Here is a 19,701-nt window from a genome sequence, read left to right on the forward strand (position 1 = left end):
ATTTTTATCAACTCAACAACTGTCTCCTTTCCACAGCCAGGTTCTCTCACCACATTAAGACCTTCTGATGAACGGAACTAAACTAAACTTTTCTCTGTGAGAAATTATTTCCATTCCCATCTCATTTAGTAAAATGAGCTGATGAATATTTCAATTTTAAAAATTAACATACTATACCGTCTGCAACCTCTGGACTCCTTCTCAGCCAGCCCTGTTCTACACCACTTTCCCTTCAGTTACCATTCAACTCAATTTAGTATTCTTTCTTTCATCTACCTCCCGATGTTACTAGCCTCATTTCAACCATAAAATCCGGCACTTGCTGCCTTGACCCTTTTGCTGAAAACTGGCCATGTAACATCCTCTTTGTCTACCTGCTTTCATGTATCATTTTCAATGTAGAAAAACACGACAAACACTTCACATGATCATGATAGGAAAAAAAAGAGATTAGAAGGAGTAACCAGAAGTTTGATCAAAGTGGAGACTCAAAAAGAGATAATGACAGAAAGACTAAAGGAGCTGAAAGGAGTTCGTAACATGAAGTCAAAAGCACCATTTACAGAAGTACGCCATAGACAGTAATGCACAGGAAACCAGCATGAAAGAAACTAAAACTTTAGGGGAGATTTATTGCGATTGAGAAGATTACAAAGATGTAAAAGATACGAAAGAAATAGACACTTCAATTGTGTCCTATCTTCAGGCAGAGACCCGACAGTCTTCAAAACCTTTATCCTCCCTTCAAACAGATTTACACACAACTCTTCCCAATTATCCACCATTTCCAAAGCCTTGAATCACATCACCGTTTTATAGCTGCTTTCCCTGTCCCACCTCACCTTGACCAGAACTCTGCCATCAGGTGCCTATGACACTGATCAAAACAATATCCTATGCAGCCATAACTTATGGCCCCTACCTTTAAGCGTAAACTTTATTCTGATAATGTTCATTATTTCTGTCTTCTCAAGCAGCTATCTCCATGTTCCACCTTTCTGCTACAGTTCTCTTCTAGTTATGCTTCTGTCTATTGTACATATCAATACTTCACTTCCAATGCTCTTTTCTTCCCCCCGCCCTGGCCACCTACTTCCATGCCACCTCTAGTCTAACCTTGCGTTGTATCATTGGCACCTCCCCCCTCATCAGTAACATAAGAGATCTCAGCATAATCCACAGCATGGAGCCAATCTCATATTTCTAATTAACACCACACACTTTACCATCTCCTCCAGTGAATCTGTGAAAGTCATGATCAACCACAACATTAAAACTGGCAAAACCCAAATGCACTCCAACTTAAACGGAAGGATTTCACATTTTCTTTGCTTCCTGCACACTCTTATGATCTCCAGTTGCAAGGTAAGGTGTCTGAACTTGGATCAAATGAGGAAGTCAAACTCACTTCCACTTATTCATTGAAAATTAGGTTTCCGCCCATTTGTTGAAACCCTAATTCATATTTCTGAATGTTCTTATTGCAAGTTTTCCTATTTCCATTCTTCCTAAGCATTGAAAATGCTGTGGCCCAAACTGCCAACCAGATATAGAGATTGATTTTAAAATCTGTGTAAGTGAATAGATTTTCAGTGAGGTTTTGAGACAACACTTATCAATCAAGAACTCCATAGGCTACATTAGTTTCTATGCTAATCAAATTAAAATGTTATCACAATCTTCAAAACCACACAGCCTCAACTCCTGCTCCTTCCACGTTCTCCTTCACCTTTCTACTGCAATATGTAGGCACCACTATTTTAACAATGGGCAGACAGAATTAAAAATTCATATAGCAAGAGTCCCATATTTGGTCTTTTAAAAAGAAATCAACATACGACCATCCTTACTTCAGCTATCAATGGTGGCCCTACTGTTCGAATCAACAGTGAAACGAAAGAAAGGAGCAGACTGATTGTCTGTTGAATACAACGGTGGCTCATCACCTGTTTGAAGAAAAGGACAACTGTATTCACATGGAAGCAAAATACAATTATTAACATCTTAAACAATGAATAACTCTTAATTTCTGTTTCATGCTCCTGTCTAATGTTTGCTTTCTTTTGACTGCTGATGCAAAGATAAACTTGGGGCACGCCATTAAGACATCAGTACATTTTAAAGAAACCAGCAGTACAATATCAAAAATTGCTGGAAAAACTCAGCAGGTCTGACAGTGTCTGTAGAGAAAAAGCAGAGTTAATATTTTGGGTCCACTGATCCTTCTTTAGAACTCCAGCACGTTATCAAAAGTATACTCAGGCAGAAACCACAAGTATTGGTTTACTTCCAAGAGACTATATCAACCAAAGCAGACAAATATAATGGAGAACTAAGAAGAATATTTCCGGATGAATGAAGGCAAAATATTACAAATGCTGGAAATCTGAAACAAACACAGAGAATGCTGGAGAAATTAAGTAGGTGTGGCAGCACTCGTAGAGAGAAGCAGAGATAACACTGAGTGCAGTAGGGCTATTTTTTTGGAACTGAAAGATGTCAGAAAAAAATTCTATATATAATTTTGAAGCAGAGATCCATTGCAAAACACTGAAAAATTGTTAATGGTGGTGTAACAGAAAGAGACAAGTAAATTAAGGTATGAAAGAAAGGGAACGGGTCCTCTGTATGAAGACCAAAGTGTAAACAGCACAAACAAGGATGTGGATGGGAGATGGAGGACGAGATATTGAGGGGAGATCTAATTGAAACTTACAGAATACTGAATGACCTAGACACAGTGGATATTGGGAAGATGCTTCCATTGGCAAGAGAGACTAGGACCCCAGGGCACAGCCTTAGAGTAAAGGGAAATCCTTTTAGAACGGAGATAAGGAGAAATTTCTTCAGCAAAAGAGTGGTGAATCTATGGAATTCACTGCTACAGAAGGCTGTGGAGGCTAGTTCATTGAGTAGATTTAAGACTGAGATAGACAGGTTCTTGATTGGGATCCAGGGTTACAGAACAAAAGTGGGTGAATAGGGTTGAGGAACTTATCTGCCACGATTGAATGGCAGAGCAGACCTGATGTGCTGAATGGCCTAATTTCTGTTCCTATGTCTTATGGTTTTATATTATAAGAAAAATGGCTAACACACATAATTCAATCAATTTCTGAAGCTTTCAAATTCAAATATCAAGACCTCAAGGCTGTGAAGTGCCTAAGCAGAAAATGGGGAGTTGTTCCTCCAAATTGCTTTGTGCAGAAAGCGTTAGCAATGTGAGCCAGATGATTTACTGAAATGGCAAGCAACTGGGAGGAGGTCAGGATCGTTCGTATGGACAAGCAGAGGTGTTTTACAAATGTGTCACCCACTCTGCATCTGGTCTCGCCAATGTAAAGGAGAACACATTGTGAACAGTGAATGCAGTAAGCTAGATTGAAAGAAGCACAAGTGATATGTTGCTTCACCTGGAACATGTGTTTGGGACTTTGGACCATAACGAGATAGGTGGTGAATGGGCAAGTTGCGATTGTATGGGAAGGTACCATGGGGGATTAAGAAACCATTTGGAGCGATGGAGCTATGGGCCAAGGTGTCATGGAGAGAATAGTCTCTGTGGAATGCTGAAAAGTGGCAGGGAGGAAAAAGTGTGTTTGGTGGTGACATTCTGCTGGAGGTGGTGGAAGTTACTGGTGATACTGCTGTGGAGTAGAAGGATGTGCTGTGTAAAAAGACAGGACATCCTAGATATAATAAAGGAATCAAGAGTCAATTTTGCCATTAATAGCAGTATTTTAAACAGTTTAACAGTACATGTACAGACAGTTCAATTATTGTACTGAGCCATTCTAGCTGAATCAGCACTGGTTTGCATTATGGATCAGCTAAATATACTACTATCGAAGATTACGCCACTTACCAACAGTTGTATTTTCTGGTCACATGATCAAATATTTGCAGATGAAAACATTTTAACTGCCTACTCACCTGTTCCACAGTGAGGACAGACCACATTTGACCAAGCATTTCTGTGACTGATAATTGCAATTCTGAATTCAAGGCTTCTCCATCAGCATGACACACAGCTACCATAGCACCAAGGGCAACATTCTGACAAAACAGAACAGGTTATGACCAATTAATTCCACTGTAACATATCAAAATTGTTTCTCATAATCAAGCAAATAAAATATCTGGTTGATATTATTGGTTTACATCAAAATATATAACAGCTTCAAGAGTAACAGGCTAGTAAATGAAACAACATAATATGAAAAAATACAATTCCATGATGAGAAACAAATACTACCAGAAAAGTAGGGAGATGTGTTAGTTGTTGTATTATGTATTGATCTTTTGACTATTGTGATTTAGCTTCTCAAAGTTACCTGCAGTAGTACCAGACATGTTCTGTTGATTGTTCCCCTGATGGAGGTTTAGCAAACAATATTCATTTAATTGTACAGAACTTGAATATTGTTGAAAGCAGAGTTAAGTTATAGATGCTTTACATCTTGCAGTCATCAGGACAATGTGTGCGAACATCAAATTTCAAATAATCAAAACAATTTAAATTCCTGATGAAAGAGATTAATTGTTTGTTAAGTCAAAACTGAACAGCCAAGTTGTTGCCATGAAGAAACCAATGAAAAACTATAAACTCCCAAAACTCCCAGATTAACCAAAAAGGCAAAAGGTAACATGATTCATGTTTGCATTACCTCCCTACTCTTAAACTCCATTTCGCTACATACAGTACCTGCAAACCACTGTACAAAACGCTAGTGCAGCCTCACTTGGAATATTGCGTACAGTTCTGGTCGCCCCATTACAGGAACGATGTAGAAGCATTGGAAAAGGTGCAGAGGAGATTTACCAGGATGTTGCCTGGTCTCGAGCGAAGGTCTTATGAAGAAAGACTGAGGGACTTGGGTCTGTTCTCATTGGAGAGAAGACGACCAAGAGGGGTTTAATAGAGACATACAAGATGATCAGGGGATTAGATAGGGTGGACAGTGAGAGTCTTTTTCCGAGGATGATGACATCAGTTTGTACAAGAGGGCATAGCTACAAATTGAGGGGTGATAGATTTAAGGCAGATGTCAAAGGCAGGTTCTTTACTCACAGTGGTAAGGGTGTGGAACGCCCTGCCTGCCAATGTAGTTAACTCAGCCACATTAGGGGCATTTAAACAGTCCTTGGATAAGCATATGGATGATGATGGGATAGTGTTGGGGGAGGGGCTTAGATTAGTTCACAGGTCGGCACAACATCGAGGGCCAAAGGGCCTGTTCTGCGCTGTATTGTTCTATGTTCTATGTTATTCTCTGCAAACCAATTGTGCTTTTTGTGAATTACCTAGAAGCTTGGGGTATTGTTAGTTTCCTGTCAGTTTATGGCAATGGCTCGGCCAGTCACGACAACAAATCAACACTTTTCTCCTGAAGTATGAGCTGTTCTGATTGTTTGAAACTTGACATCTTATATTTGACTGAACACGTGCAAGATGAAAAGCTGTGGCAAAAGGTCTCTCCTTTTAGCAGTAAATGGACAATTGAGAACATATACATGTTCCAAAGCGGAGTAACTGGACTGGAATAAATTACATAGCCAGAACTGCTGAGTTTCTCCATACAGTTTTTTATTTCTGCTTTTTCCAGAGCTAGAATGGTCAACCCACACTCCTAAAAATGTGCCGTCTTCTTCAGGAGAATATTCATATGGCTAAATGTATACTCAGTACTCTATTCTCTTATGATTTACATTTTAACAAAGAAATTTAACATCACTGAATCTGTGACAAAGGTGTGACTTATATATTGTCTCTGATGCAGAATAAGGACTTCTATTTGTTGTAGCTTTGCCAATTGGCCAGCTGTTACCTCTAGAGGCTTGGCCATCAAGACCACATCTCAAGGGCTCCAGTGCTAAACCAGTTAAATTTTTGATTGTTAAAAGCTGGCAGACTTTGATTCCTCTGCCAAATAATAATCTTGAGCTGCTGAATGGGGCAGCAGATTTTAGATGCTGTTGAAACTGAAGTCTACCATTTTTTGTCGTCTCAGGCAAGTCTCAGTTTAAGCTGGCCAAAATTGCAGCACAAATTCAGAACTACATGTCCATATAGGAGTTGATGTTGGCTTGCTGTTTAAAATATTTTTCTTCAGCAACTAGATAGTGAACGAAAAGGAGTACTACCCCTATAAAGTCCCTGCTCTGGCTCCAAGTTCTGAATCTGGCAGCAGCATCTTATAGATTTGAGATGGATCACTCGGACGGGAGTTTCCCTCTATCTTGCTGGGGAGGAGGGAGGGTTGAAAGAGATGGGGGGGGAGCATAAGATCCATTCTGCTAGTGTTAGGGACAGCAGAGGCTGGAATAGGCAATCCACACTCCTAAAAGTGCACTCTCTGTTCAGGAAGATATTCTAAGAATATGCAGGGTACTGCATTCAACTATGATGCAGAGCAAGGAAAATCTATTTGTTATATCTTTGTTAATCTCAAATGAAATTGATTAGTTTCTTACCACTTGTTCTAATTCTCCCAAAGCATGCTTGCCACTCTGCCACTTTAGGCACTGATCAACTGCTGTCTTGATGATGTCAGAAGTGACAAGTTTCTGAAGGTCAGCAGAGAGAGCTTTAATACTAACTTGTCGCCATAAAACTAAGTTGCTAGGCTCCTTGGGAGAAAACGTGTCAATAAATGCAGCCTGTAAACAAAACAAAATAAGAATGATGGGTCAAACAAAAGTGCATTACCATTACAACCAGCAAGTTCCTGTCAAATTACTCCTCAGATATTACTGAGTTATGCATCAGCTGACAAGCGAAGGACAATAAATCTATAAATTTGACCAATTTACTAATAAATCTCAGGCTGGAAAGCAAATTCTTATTTTTACAATGCTAAAAGAGAATAGGAAAATATTAAACAGCTCATAAAAATTCAGTTTGCCTTTATAAGATTACAAGCTACAAGTATACAAGCTTTTCCCTTTCTTCATGCCCCTTTCTCTTGAAAGCATCATATAGTAGCTCTATGATATCTGTTATTTTCTCTGTCCATTGCTCATGTCAGAAACTGATAGCATGTATTAGTAGAATGCTTGATCACAGAAAATATCACAGTCAATTATCATTTTGTTTAACTGCAGGATTGGAAAGTGTACAGGAAAAGTCTTTTATAAATTAATTCACGGAACATGTCAATCACTGATAAGGTAGTATTTATTCAATTGATAATTGCCTTTGTAAGATTGTGGTGAGTACTTTCTGGAATTGTTAGACTCCCTCTAAAATAAAAGCACGATGTGGTGAAAACTCAGTGGATCTGGCAACATCTGGGGAGACAGAGAAACAGGGTCAACAGTTTAAATCAATTATAACTATTCTCTGGAACTAAGGACGTGTAGTGTAGATACACCCACGGTGTTGCTAAAGGAGCCCCACAATTTTGACCCATCAACAGTGGTATAATTCCAGGTCAGGATGTTCTGTGACTTGGAGAGAATACTCTTATGCATTTGTTGTTCCTGTTCTGCTAGATAATGGATGTTGTGGCTTTGGATTTTGCTGTATTGCATTGTATAGAACTGTATAGATATTAATCTCCTTTATCATTACTTCACCATGGAAGCAATGTTTAAAAATGTCAAATGTAGAAAGGTGTAGACTACACTCTTTAGGGATGGTTGTCTCTCTGCAGACGGCTACATTTCTAGGATTCCATCAAAAAACAGAAGTCACTCATTATGTGTGAGAGAATATACTTCCAGATCAGGATCTAATGGTGATCAAATCCTGTGGGTTTGTAGACTGGGTGTGCAGTATGATTACTTCCTCGTGTGTGACAGAGCCTTTTTAATAAAGACCATCTTTATTTTGCAGGTGATTTCCATCCTTAACAAGGGCTTGCTGCTTCTTCTTCTGGGAACCTACATCAATGTTATTGCTATTTTCTCTCAAGTTTTTAAAAATATTAGATTACAACATTATAAGCAGAGATGAAAGTTCTCCTTTGAGAATAGTTTGTGAAAAACATTCTTCCCCATCCCAATAAAAAAAGCATTTTTTTTGTCACACCAATTACAAGACAGCCTTGATCATGTCTTCTAATTTCCAGGAATCTTTATTTTCATTCACTCATGGGACATGGGTATCACTGGCTGACCAGCATTTAATTCCCATTCTTAGTTGCCTTTGTGAAGGTGGTGGTCAGCTGCCTTCTTGAACCACTGTAGTCCATGTACTGTAGGTAGACCTACAATGTCCTTTGGGAGGGGTTTGTTGGTCGTGTTGGGATTGTTCCAGGATTTTCACCCAACGACACTGAAGGAACAACAATGTATTTCCAAGTCAGGCTACTGAGTAGCTTAAAACGGGAAACTGGAGGTGATGGTATTCCCATATATCTTACTCTTGTCTTTCCAGATAGAAGTGGTTGTGGATTTAGAAGGTGCTGTCTAAGGATCTTTGGTGAATTTCTGCATTGCAACTTGTAGATAGTACACACTGCTGCTACTAAGAAATCAGTAGGAGGGAGTGGATGTTTGTGGATGTAGTGCTAATCATGCAGTCTGCTTTGTCCTGGATGATGTCAAGCTGTGTGTTTTTGGAGCTGCATCCATCCAGGCAAATGGGGAGAATTTCATCCCACTCCTGACATGTGCTCTACAGATGGTGGACAGGCTTTGGGATTCAGGAGGTGAATTACTCACCACAGTATTCTGAGCCTCTGACTTGCTCTTGTAGCCACTATTTAGATGGCAAGTCCTGTTGAGTTTCCGTTCAACGGTAACCCCCCAGGATCTTGAAAACAGGATATTCAGTGAGAGCAACAGCATTGAATGTAAAAAAGGGCAGTGGTTGGTTTGTCTATTATTCGAAGTGTCACTGCCTGGCATTTGAGTGGCACAAGTGCTATCTGCCACTTGTCAGCCCAAGCCTGGATATTGTCCAGATCTTCTTGTATTTGGACATGGGCTACTTCAGTTTCTAAGAGTCACAAATGATGCTGAACATTGCACAATTATTGGCTTTTTTACATGCCAGATATAACCCTAACCGGTAGAGAGTTTGTCCCCAATTCGCATTCTCTCCAGTTTTGCTAGGGCTTCTGATGCTACACTTGGTTGAATATGACCTTTATGTCAAAGGCTGTCACTCTTACCTCACTACTGAAGTCAGTGCATTGGTCCATGCTTGAACCAAGGCAGTAATGAAGTCCGGAGCTGAATGGACCTGATGGAGCACAAACTGGGTGTCACTGAGCAAGATTTTGTTGATGATACATTTCATAACTTTATTAATAATTGGAGAATAGACTGATGGGGCAGTAATCAACCATGTTGGATTTCTGTGTGCAGGACATACCTGGGCAATGTTCCACATTGTCAGACAGATGCTACTGTTGTAACTGTACTGGAACAAATTGGCTAGGGGAGCAGCAAGTTCAGGAATACAAGTCTTCAATACCTTTGCCAGATGTTGTCAGGAGCCATAGCCTTATGGTCGGCATGGGCAAATTGGACTGAAGGGTCTGTTTCTATGCTATATGCAGTATCCAGTGCCTTCGGCTTTTTCTTGATATCACGTTGAGTGAATTGAGTGTAGACTGGCATCTCTGATCCTAAGGACTACTAGAGGAGGCGGAGATAAATTATCCACTTGGCTGTTCTGGTTGAAGATTGTTGCTTCAGCCTTATCTTTTGCACTGATGTGTTGGTCTCTTCCATCATCAGAAGTTGTTCAACTGTCCACCACCATTCATGAATGGATGTGGCAGGACTACACAACTTAGATCTAATCTGTTGGTTGTGGGATTGCCTAGTTTTATCTATCACTTGTTGCTAAAGCTGAGGAGCATAGGAGATTGAGGGATGTCCTTATAGAGGTTTGTAAAAATCATGAGACGCATAGAGTAGGTGAATAGCAAAAAGGTCTTGACTTGGGTAGGGGAGTTCAAAACTAGAGGGCTTAGGTTTAAGGCGAGAGGAGAAAGGGTCCTGAGGAGCAACATTTTCAACGGAGGGTGGTGCGTATATGCAGTGAACTGCCAGATGAAGTAGTAGAGGGGAGTACAATTACAATATTTAAAAGACATTTGGGCAGGCATAGGAATAGGAAAGGTTTATAGGGATATGGGCCAAACGCAGACAAATGGGGCTAAATTTAGGTTGCGAAACCCAGTCGGCATGGGCAAATTGGACTGAAGGGTCTGCTTCTATGCTATATGATTCTTTGACACTTGTAATGTTTGATACCTCAATTTCAGGTATGCCTAGTGCTGCTCCTAGAATACCCTCCTACACTGTCTACTGGATCAGGGTTATTCCTTGCTCTGACAAGCTTTCCAGACTCCAAACACTTGATTGCATTGTAAAACTGCTAATAGCTGGGCTTTTATGTCAGCAGTCTCTGAGGTAGCCAGATGACTCCACTTGTTTAACTTTGATCTGTTCAAGCTTTTTTTTTTATTCCCAATATTAATCATTGCCACAGTTTATTGTTCGCGAGAAGATTCTCTGGGCATTGCTGAGACAGGAATGGAACATTTCTGAAGAGTACTGACGTAGACTGCAAGCCAAATGTCGGCTTTTTTGTAGAGTAACAATTTTTGAATATGAGCATGATCCAATCTAGATTTAAACACAATTTATTCTGACTAATTTTTCCTTAGCTACTTGTCATTGTTGAACTACTACTTCCTTCAAGAAGATTATTATTTTAGCCCTAGGAGTATCTATTTTTTGGTTTCTTATGAAACTTCATTATAGGTTGAAATTTCCTGTTGCTGTTTCAGTTAACTACATGAAAATGGGCATCTTATGACATGTGTGTCATTCAGCATTGATGCTAGGGCAAGTGTAGTTCCAGTGTGGGGTTTTGTCACAACAGCATGGACAAGCAGCAATAGCAAAAAACCTTCCTCCTTCCTCTTCTGGTTGCTGCTTTTCCAATTAATTGTTTTTTCCATCTTCAGGTTATTTACTATATGGGCTGTGGCAGCCAAAATTTTCTTTGTTTCTCACATGTATTCATCTTTTGCATAGGCTTCATCTCTCTTCTGTCTGTAGTGCTCACTTCGTTTCTTTCATGGTTACACTTTTTTGTAAGTCTCTCTTGCCAAATGGATCTTTTTTCTTCATTGTAGCCAAATGATTTCCCATTTCTTCTTACTTGTTGCTTTCGATGCACTCTGTTGAGGGCCTTCTACTGGGCTTTTTCAGCTAGACTCAGTGCCAGGGCTACCTTTAAGTTAGTCACTCACTGGTCTCTATTACTACCTCTTTCATGAGATTCTCTTCAGTTAATTTGTCAGTTTTGAGCCTGGCTGGCCTTGTGGGTGACCCATAATGCAATACAGCTGCTTCATTTCACTTTGAGCTTGCATCTTGTTCAGTGGGTTTTGTCACTGTTGTCAGGACGTGGAAAGATATAGTCTACACTTTTTTTGTGTACATTAACAGGCTATATTAATGTACCTACTTACACGGCATTTTAAGAGTGTTCAGGCTACTGAAGTTCAACAGGCATGGGTTACGGATCCATGTGTTCTGAAATCACTGCAACATAACTCGTTTTACCCATTCTTAGCAGCTATTCTTGGGGTAAAAATTAAACTTTCACTGTTTTGTGGATGATGTACTGATAAACCAAGCTTACTTTGTCCTAGCAGTCAGTGACCTTCTTACACGCTGAAGTTGCACTCATCCAGGTAAGTTTATAAATAGCTGATCTAGTTAAGTTTCCAATCACTGAAAATCCCAGAATGTTGACGGTGACAAAATCCAAACAAACAATCTTAAAATCAAAGCCATTTACAAGTGAAATCTGGAAGCACTTTAACACACAAAAGGCAGGGGACAGCTTGAACTCCCTCTCCCCCAAAAGGATGTGGGTATGAGGTCAACTGAAATATGGATGATGTTCTCACTGAACAAAATCTATTCAAGGGTAATCAACGGAGGCATGGTATGGATCAACGAATGGCTAAACAGTCTCAAGATATCGCAATGGTCTACTCCTGCTCCTCTGTCTTGGGGGAAATTCCTAGTTTTTTTTTTAAATGAAGTCATAAGATATGAGCTTTGTTGGCAAGACCAGCATTTGCTGTCCATCTTGGCAGTTTTGTTTTAATATTCATTGGACAAAAATCATTGTGCTTCTATAAACACCTTTCATGTTCTCAAGACATCTTCAAGTATCGTACAGACAATTAATTACTTTTGAAATGTATTTGCAAGAAGTTGTCAGCCACTTGGTGTACAATATCCCAGAAACAACAGCCCTCATGGAACTTCCTTGTTTGCACTCCATCATAGCCTCATGCAGAGCTTTACTTAGCCTGCAATGCATTCCAGGATATGACCAAAAGTTTCCAAAAAAAATTCAAGATTCAATTTAGCAGTATTCTTTAGCCAAGCACCTCCGCCTGGATGAGCAGGTTCTTGCAAGCTGTAACACTGAATCAATGCTAGGATTTATGGATGAATGGGAAATTGAAAATTATTGAAATCTCTGCCTCTATCACACATGCTCACATTGGCTCATCCTCTCTCTGACATTCTCCCTCTCTCTCTCTCTGTCACAAATACTCATTTAGTCTCCTTCTTTATCTTTCTCACACTTGCAGAGGGAGAGAACAGGCTGCAATGGAAAGTGAACCTTGGGCACAAAGCAGAGTAAAAGCCATTCCCATGCTGAACTCAAAAGTGATAGAAAGCTTCAGTACTTTTTGACAGAATCATCCACAATACAAAACATGTAATATCAAGAGAACTTCTCTGATTCTAGCACATCTTAATGAGCTAATGTTTGCAATTGCTCACAAGAACAATGCTCTCATTAGCTGATCAGCCTGTCAATGAGAATGTTCTGCAGCAGATTGGCTGCTCTGGGTAATGAACATCCCAACTCAGCAAAGAGCCTGACTCTGATATTTAGGACATTGCAACCTCTCTGCTACTCTCCAGTATCATCATTGTAGGTTTGGGAGTTTCGACCCAGATTGGGAAGCCCGGGATTGAACAATTTAATTCCAAGCTGAGTATGTTAGAGTTATACATAGTATTATAACAGTTCAAAAATCATCGCAATTTGTTGCCGAGATCCAATGCAATAAATACACCTGCCAAAATCCAGTATTATTTTCAGTCCTGCCCTCTTAGAGACTAACCTGGTGGTTTGCTGCCATGAGACAGAGCATACGTCGGAACAGTAAGGATAAATGGGACAGCTGATAACATTCGCCAGAACAAGATTTCACCTGAAATTTAAGATACGGACACCACTAAATCACAAAATGCACTAAACCAGGATACACTTCTTCTAAAGTGTAAACTTACTTCCTATTTTCAATACAGATCATTAAACGAAACTACACACTTTTCACAAAATATAAATACAGCTGCGACAACTTCAGAACACCTTAAATTTTCTCATTATGGCTCCGGACCTACAGAATAAATCTGCCCAGAATACAGAGTTAATTCATAACAGTATGTTAGATTCATACAAAGGAAAGCTCATTATCTATGTAAGGGAAAAGCTCATGGATCTTTAATCTAGGATAAGATTAGCACAGTCCAGCTAAGCAGAATGATTAAAAAAACCAAGGTAAGTGTAACCAGCATGGATTTCAAAAGGAGCAATTGACAAAGTTCTGTAGGATGAGGGAAATGCAGAATACAGCTTTTAGAAACGTCTTTATCATACAATGTTTAAGTGGAAGAACATGTGATGTGTAATTACGGAAAGCAACATTTGAATTAAAAATTGGAGAAAACTGAGTATTAATTAAAAGGCTAAATAGTTGGAAGGGACTTATTGTATTCCACGTTGTCACTTCTGTGTATGATACAGGTGTGAATATTTGTCTCATTTCCAACATTTTACAGATCAGAATAAAACAGTATTAGTTTGTAACTTTCATCTGATGTGAAACAATGAAGGAAATGGAACAAAATGGAACAGATGAAATTTAAAGTTTGTGCATGAGTTGATGCATTTCAGCTGAAAATAAACAGCTGTCCTGGTAGTGAATGAAAATGGGCTTGATGCTATATAAAAAAACACAGCATTTGAGATATAGATTCTCAGTTCATTCAAAGCAGCACATCAGGTGACAAACTAACATGATATGTTAAAAAAGACCTCAAAAGAATCCCATATAATAACAGCTTTCAAACCACAAAGGGATACACACACACATTCACCAGGGTGATGCATGGTATGACGAAATGTATGTAAAAATAAACATGAAAAATAAATACCCTTTTTCATGAAAATACCACAATTATGGGTGATGTAATAAAAGTAGTTAAAATTCTGAAAGGATAGCGGAAAGTAAATACAAGTAGTTCATTTTCAATCATTGTAGGGTCATGAATGCAGAGTCTTAGCTAACGTAATTTTTTTTACATATTTAGAACAGAGGGCAGGAGAAACCTACTTCATATAGAACATTATTAAGCTGTGAAATTCCCATCCACATTTAGTGATTGATGCAGAGACAATCCATATGCAAAATTAGATTTGATACTGTGATGTGGAAAAGGAGATATTTGAAACATGGTAGGTCAGTGGGAGTAGAATTATTTGCTCACTTTAAAAGATAGAAATTGGTCAATTCGAATGATTAAGACCCATCTTGTATGCTTTTTAACCATGCTGGTACTGCATGCTAAGACAATTATGGAATTATTGACTAATAATAAGCAATTTGCATACAAAAGCCTAGAAACAAGACAAAGCGGTTTTAAAAATCAATCAGATCTTCATTTGGATGGTTCAGCACTTTCTGCTTTCATTGTCTCTCTCAAAACTGTAATAATGGGTACTGCGATATTATGTTGGACAATATTTGAACATGATTTTGCTTACCAACTGAGCTATGAGACACACATGATGGGCACAAAGTTCAGCACTTCCATAACTGCAAAAGAAAACAATGTAACACTCCAGAAAAGGATATGTCTATCAAAAAAAGCCAAGACATTAAGCTTTCAATGAACAATTTTATTATTCCCAAAACAGCTTTTTAACACTGTTTGCCGTCAAGATAAGTCATGGAATTTAAAGCTATGACAGCACGATTTAAAATTTAATTTTGGCACCATCAAAAATCCAAAAGATGTATGCAGTGTACACATTTTAGTATATTTAATTTTGCCCAGTACTAACCGTGCAAGAAAACACCATGCGTCTGTAGCCAGTAGCGCAGTTAACATGTGAGGACTGAGTATAGCATCCAATAAAGCACATTCCTGTCACAAATAGCACAGATTTGAAATTAAAATGATGTAAATTTAAATAGAATTTTTTCTGATTATGGTGTACTGAAATAGTTAACTCAGAAGAATTTTTCCATTATTATAACTATTCTCAATACTTCAAAGTCAGGTTAAATTGGGTTGGCACAACATGTACACAGTTATTTGTATGCTATTACACAGTTGTAAATTTACTACCTCAATACATTTTGCAGAGGCAAAGAGCAAGAAGAAAAAAAATTTTAAAAATAGGAATACAAAACCAGCAGAATTCAACATTATCTGAAAAATTAACAGCTAGTCTCAGCAGTTGGTAAGAGGTTGTAGCAAAAAACACCTTGGTACAGATCTTCTGATGGGAAGACGACTGTTGCAGGAGCATGGGCAACAATTGCAGAAATCATGACACAGCTGACTCCCTGGTATTAGCCTTGATACTGAAAATTTCTGATAGGAAGTTACCTGCCATCTGGAAGCCTTCAAAAATGTCTCCACCTCTGAGTCAGTCACGGACATCAGAGGATTCCAAATGACTTAGCTTAGACATTACACAGGAAAGGTCAGACAAATGAAAAACTGTTCCAACTCCTAGCTATCTATTAAAGTGACCCAACCCCTGACTCACCATTAACACCCCACAAATCTCCACTTCTTTGTTCCATCCCTTCGACTCCCCCACACCCAATCAAGCCCCATGTGGAACCAGTTAATTTTAAGACCTGACTGAAACCCTCTGACTTCCCAAAGGCCAACACCTTCCAACCAATTCCGCACTATGACAATTCCCAAGAGTATCGCCCTCAACCAGAGCAACTGAGTCAACCTCTCCTCCCCTCCTGCTTTCATTAAAAAAGGTGTGGCCTTAATGCTGGTCAACATCACTGATGAGCTACATGGAAATCTTGTAAATTTGCAGAAAACTCTTCTGAAGATTAAGCGTGTATTTTTTAAATCTAATCAGGATCGGAAATGAGGTTTCCATATTTCTTATCCTGATCACAAGATCTGGGCCAAGACATTAACGAATACTGAAATTCATGTTAACTACAATGGTAATGGATTCTGGTATGCTTTGGAAATGATAGTACCATGCTACTATATATAGCAGCAGTTAGTGGAAACAGGTGCTCATCTTCATTTTGTAACTAATGTTGCGAATAATGCCTAATACATTGTTTTGCCAGCAGGGAATATGGGGAAAGAAAATCCTCTTCAAAACAGCTCGAAGAATGGAACACTCATGTTAACTTAAAGTTCACACTTACCAAATCTCGAAAGAGAGAAGCCGGAAGAGACGTGATAAAAGAGCACAAATTAGTGCATATGTATTCATAAAGGCTGATATTTTTTTGAGCCTGTCCTTTACTCATCACTCCTGGCAACTGCACTGGCAAAGAAAGCTCCGCATAGCATCGGTGGAAGTTGTGAAACAGTGTATGAAACAAAGGTAATCTAAGGACAAACAATAAATTAAAAACTAAGTGCAAATGTCTTTTTCTTGTGAAAAAAATCTGTAATCCTGAATTATTCCCATTACAAATCACATCAGTCTTGTCATCCCTCTGTGGTAAAGAATTCCACAGATTCATACCGTCAAAGAAATTCTATCTCATCCATTTAAATTTGCAAACCCTTATTCTGAGATTACACCCTCTTGTCCTACATTCTTTCGCAAGGGGAAAGAACCCTTCCGCACACTAGTCCTCTAAGGATCTTCTAAGTTTCAATAAGGTTACCTCTAATTCTACATTCCAATGAGTACAGACCCAGCTGCTCACTGAGGCTCACTCCTGCAAGTCAGCCTCTGACCTCTTTACAGCCTTGGTCCAAACATAGACAAAAAAAGAGCTGAATTCCAGAGATGAGATGATAATGATGGCACTTGACATCAAAGCCACAATTAACTGAGTGTGGTATCGAGGAGCCTTAGCAAAACCATAGTCAATGAATATCAGGGAAAACTCTCCATCAGTTGGAATCGTACCTGACACAAAGGAAGATAATTGAGGCTGGAGCTAATCCTCAGTTTCAGAAGTTCCTCAGTATATTCCAGGTCCAACCATCTCTAGCTGGTCATTATCAGAATGGGGATGTTCACTGGTGACAATGCTATTGCAGCCTTCATGACATACTGAAGCTAAAATGCAATATGACTTGGTAATATTCAGGCTTAGGCTGATAACTGGCAATTAATATTCACACCACACAAGTGCCAGGCAATGACCATTTCCAACAAGAGAGAATCTAACCGTCACCCCTTGATGTTGATAGTGGAGGGATTCAACATCTTGAGGGTTACCAGAAACTGAACTGGATCAGTTTGTGGCTACAAACAGCAGGTCAGAGTCTGGGAGTCTTGCAGTGACTAAATCACCTTTTTAAAAAATCGTTCATAAGATGAGGACATCACCAACTGAATGAGCATTTATTGCCCATCCCTAATTACCTACAGGGCAGTTCAGAGTCAACCGCATTGCCAAGGGTCTGGAATTGCACGTAGGCCAGATCAGGTAAAGAAGGCAATTTCATACCCTAAAGGACATTAGTGGACCAGATGGGGTCCCCCCCCCCGCCAATAATCAACATGGTCATTGCTAGCTAGACTCTTAATTCCAGATTTTTAAAAATTCAAATTCCACCACCTGTCATTATGAGATTCGAAACTGGATCCCTAAAATATTACCTGGATCTCTGGATTAATAATCTAGTGATAATACCACTAGGCCATTGACTCCTGACTCCCCAAAGCCTGTTCATCATCTACGAGGTACAAATCAGGAGTGTGGTGGAATACTCTCCACTTGCCTGGTTGAGTGCAGCTCCAGAAACTCGACAAGCTTCACACAATCCAGGACAAGCAGTCTGCCTGGTTGTTTATGGATGCAGTGCCATTCACTCCCTCCACCACCAATGCTCAGGTGCAGATGTGTGCAACATCCAAAAGACACATTGCAGAAATTCATCCAACTCCTTAGACAACATCTTCCGAACTCATGACCATCTAGAAGGCCAAGGTCAGCAGATACATGGGAACATCAAGTTCCCCTTCAAGTCACCCATCATCTTGAAACATATTACTGTTCCTTCAGTTTCCCAGAGTCAAAATACTGCAACTCCCTCCTTAATAGCATTGTAGGTACACCTACACCAAATGGACTGCAGCAATTCAAGAAAGCAGTGGACCTTCTCAAGAGCAACTAGGGATGCAATAAAATGCTGGCTTTGCTAGTGATGCCCACATCCTGCGAGTGAAGGACAAAAGCCAAGACAAGGAGATAAACTGAACAATGTTTGCTACCCTATTACAGATGACAAGAAGTACAAAATCAAATAAAGAGGGAGAATTGGCAATTTCCAGCATAAAATCTTGCAGGTCTTGGCGTGAGATCTATAAACTAGGAGCAGATCTATATGGGTGTGAAAGTATTGATACAAGCAAGTGCCATAGGTGCCATCCATTATGATGTCATGTGGACTTGTAGCAATTGTAGTGGGAAGTACAGAATAGAATCTCAAAGCACTCAATCCGAATATCTGCTCCTGTTCAAAGTCTCTGTAACAATATCTATAATTTCAAATGTGACCTGTAACTTGTTGCTAACACGTAAAAAAAAAAAATCAAATTTTGTTAACTCCAGGAGACACTTCCAACTTGACGTGGAAGTGGTTTTCTCTACCATGTTAGACCAAGCAGATCCTATAGTTTCCTATACTTAAAATAGGATGATGGTAGCAACCTTCATCATGAGCAACAGTTCAAACAGCATAGTGAGTAGGCTTATGCATACAAAAGGAAACACTGGTGCTAGCATTAGTAAGTTCCCCTCACAGGATCCTACTATAATCAAAAATGAAAACTTTCTGCCTACAAAACAATGTCCTATACAATTTCAACACTGGTGTGGTACTAGCTATACAAGTTATATGTCCCAACAAATCGGCACTATATTGACTAATCAAACATGTTTCCTTCAACTGTTCACAAGAGGTATAGTACAGACCATTCTCAATCAACCTATGTTCGCAAAACACAAAACATGTATTCTTGGACATGATTCCATGATTGGGCAACGCTTACTGAACAATTCTGACTTTGGAATACATGAAGAATGAAATAATCAGTTCAGCTCATAAAAATGACTCATTCACACTCATTAGAAGTGACACATTCATACACAGGAACCTATTCCTTGCAACTCCAAGGAATACGTTCAAGTCCCACACCATTTTTGAATTATCCACGAGGTTGGGGAGGGGAGATTAGCAGATACAATAACCAGCAATTCATATATTGTTCAGTTCCACACCATATTGTGTATTGATCCACTAAGCTGCTGACACTTGATTCATGAATGAAAATATGTGGGGGGGTGAGACAAGATTATGTAAGATTTACAGCATAAACATGTGTACTACAGGTTACTGTTGAGGTTTATTAAATTACCATCTCTATTTTCTGATGTAACTAAACAACTAAGT

At 39.3% G+C, this 19,701-nt stretch overlaps 1 protein-coding gene across 3 annotated transcripts in view; it reads right to left on the reverse strand.

The window, feature by feature from the left end:
- The window catches only part of firrm (fignl1 interacting regulator of recombination and mitosis), a 66,099-nt gene that overhangs the window by 23,029 nt on the left and 23,369 nt on the right, over positions 1-19,701 (reverse strand). For all 3 annotated transcript variants that reach the window (XM_048539406.2, XM_048539408.2, XM_048539405.2), the window contains 7 exons: positions 16,488-16,674; positions 15,134-15,216; positions 14,834-14,885; positions 13,128-13,217; positions 6,475-6,660; positions 3,934-4,056; positions 1,851-1,946 (listed from right to left, as the gene is read on the reverse strand). In XM_048539406.2, coding sequence (XP_048395363.1) covers positions 1,851-1,946; positions 3,934-4,056; positions 6,475-6,660; positions 13,128-13,217; positions 14,834-14,885; positions 15,134-15,216; positions 16,488-16,674 — 817 coding nt within the window. The remainder of the gene's footprint in view (positions 1-1,850; positions 1,947-3,933; positions 4,057-6,474; positions 6,661-13,127; positions 13,218-14,833; positions 14,886-15,133; positions 15,217-16,487; positions 16,675-19,701) is intronic.

The sequence above is a fragment of the Stegostoma tigrinum genome, chromosome 8 (assembly GCF_030684315.1).
Source record: "Stegostoma tigrinum isolate sSteTig4 chromosome 8, sSteTig4.hap1, whole genome shotgun sequence".
Classification (NCBI taxonomy): Eukaryota; Metazoa; Chordata; class Chondrichthyes; order Orectolobiformes; family Stegostomatidae; genus Stegostoma; species Stegostoma tigrinum.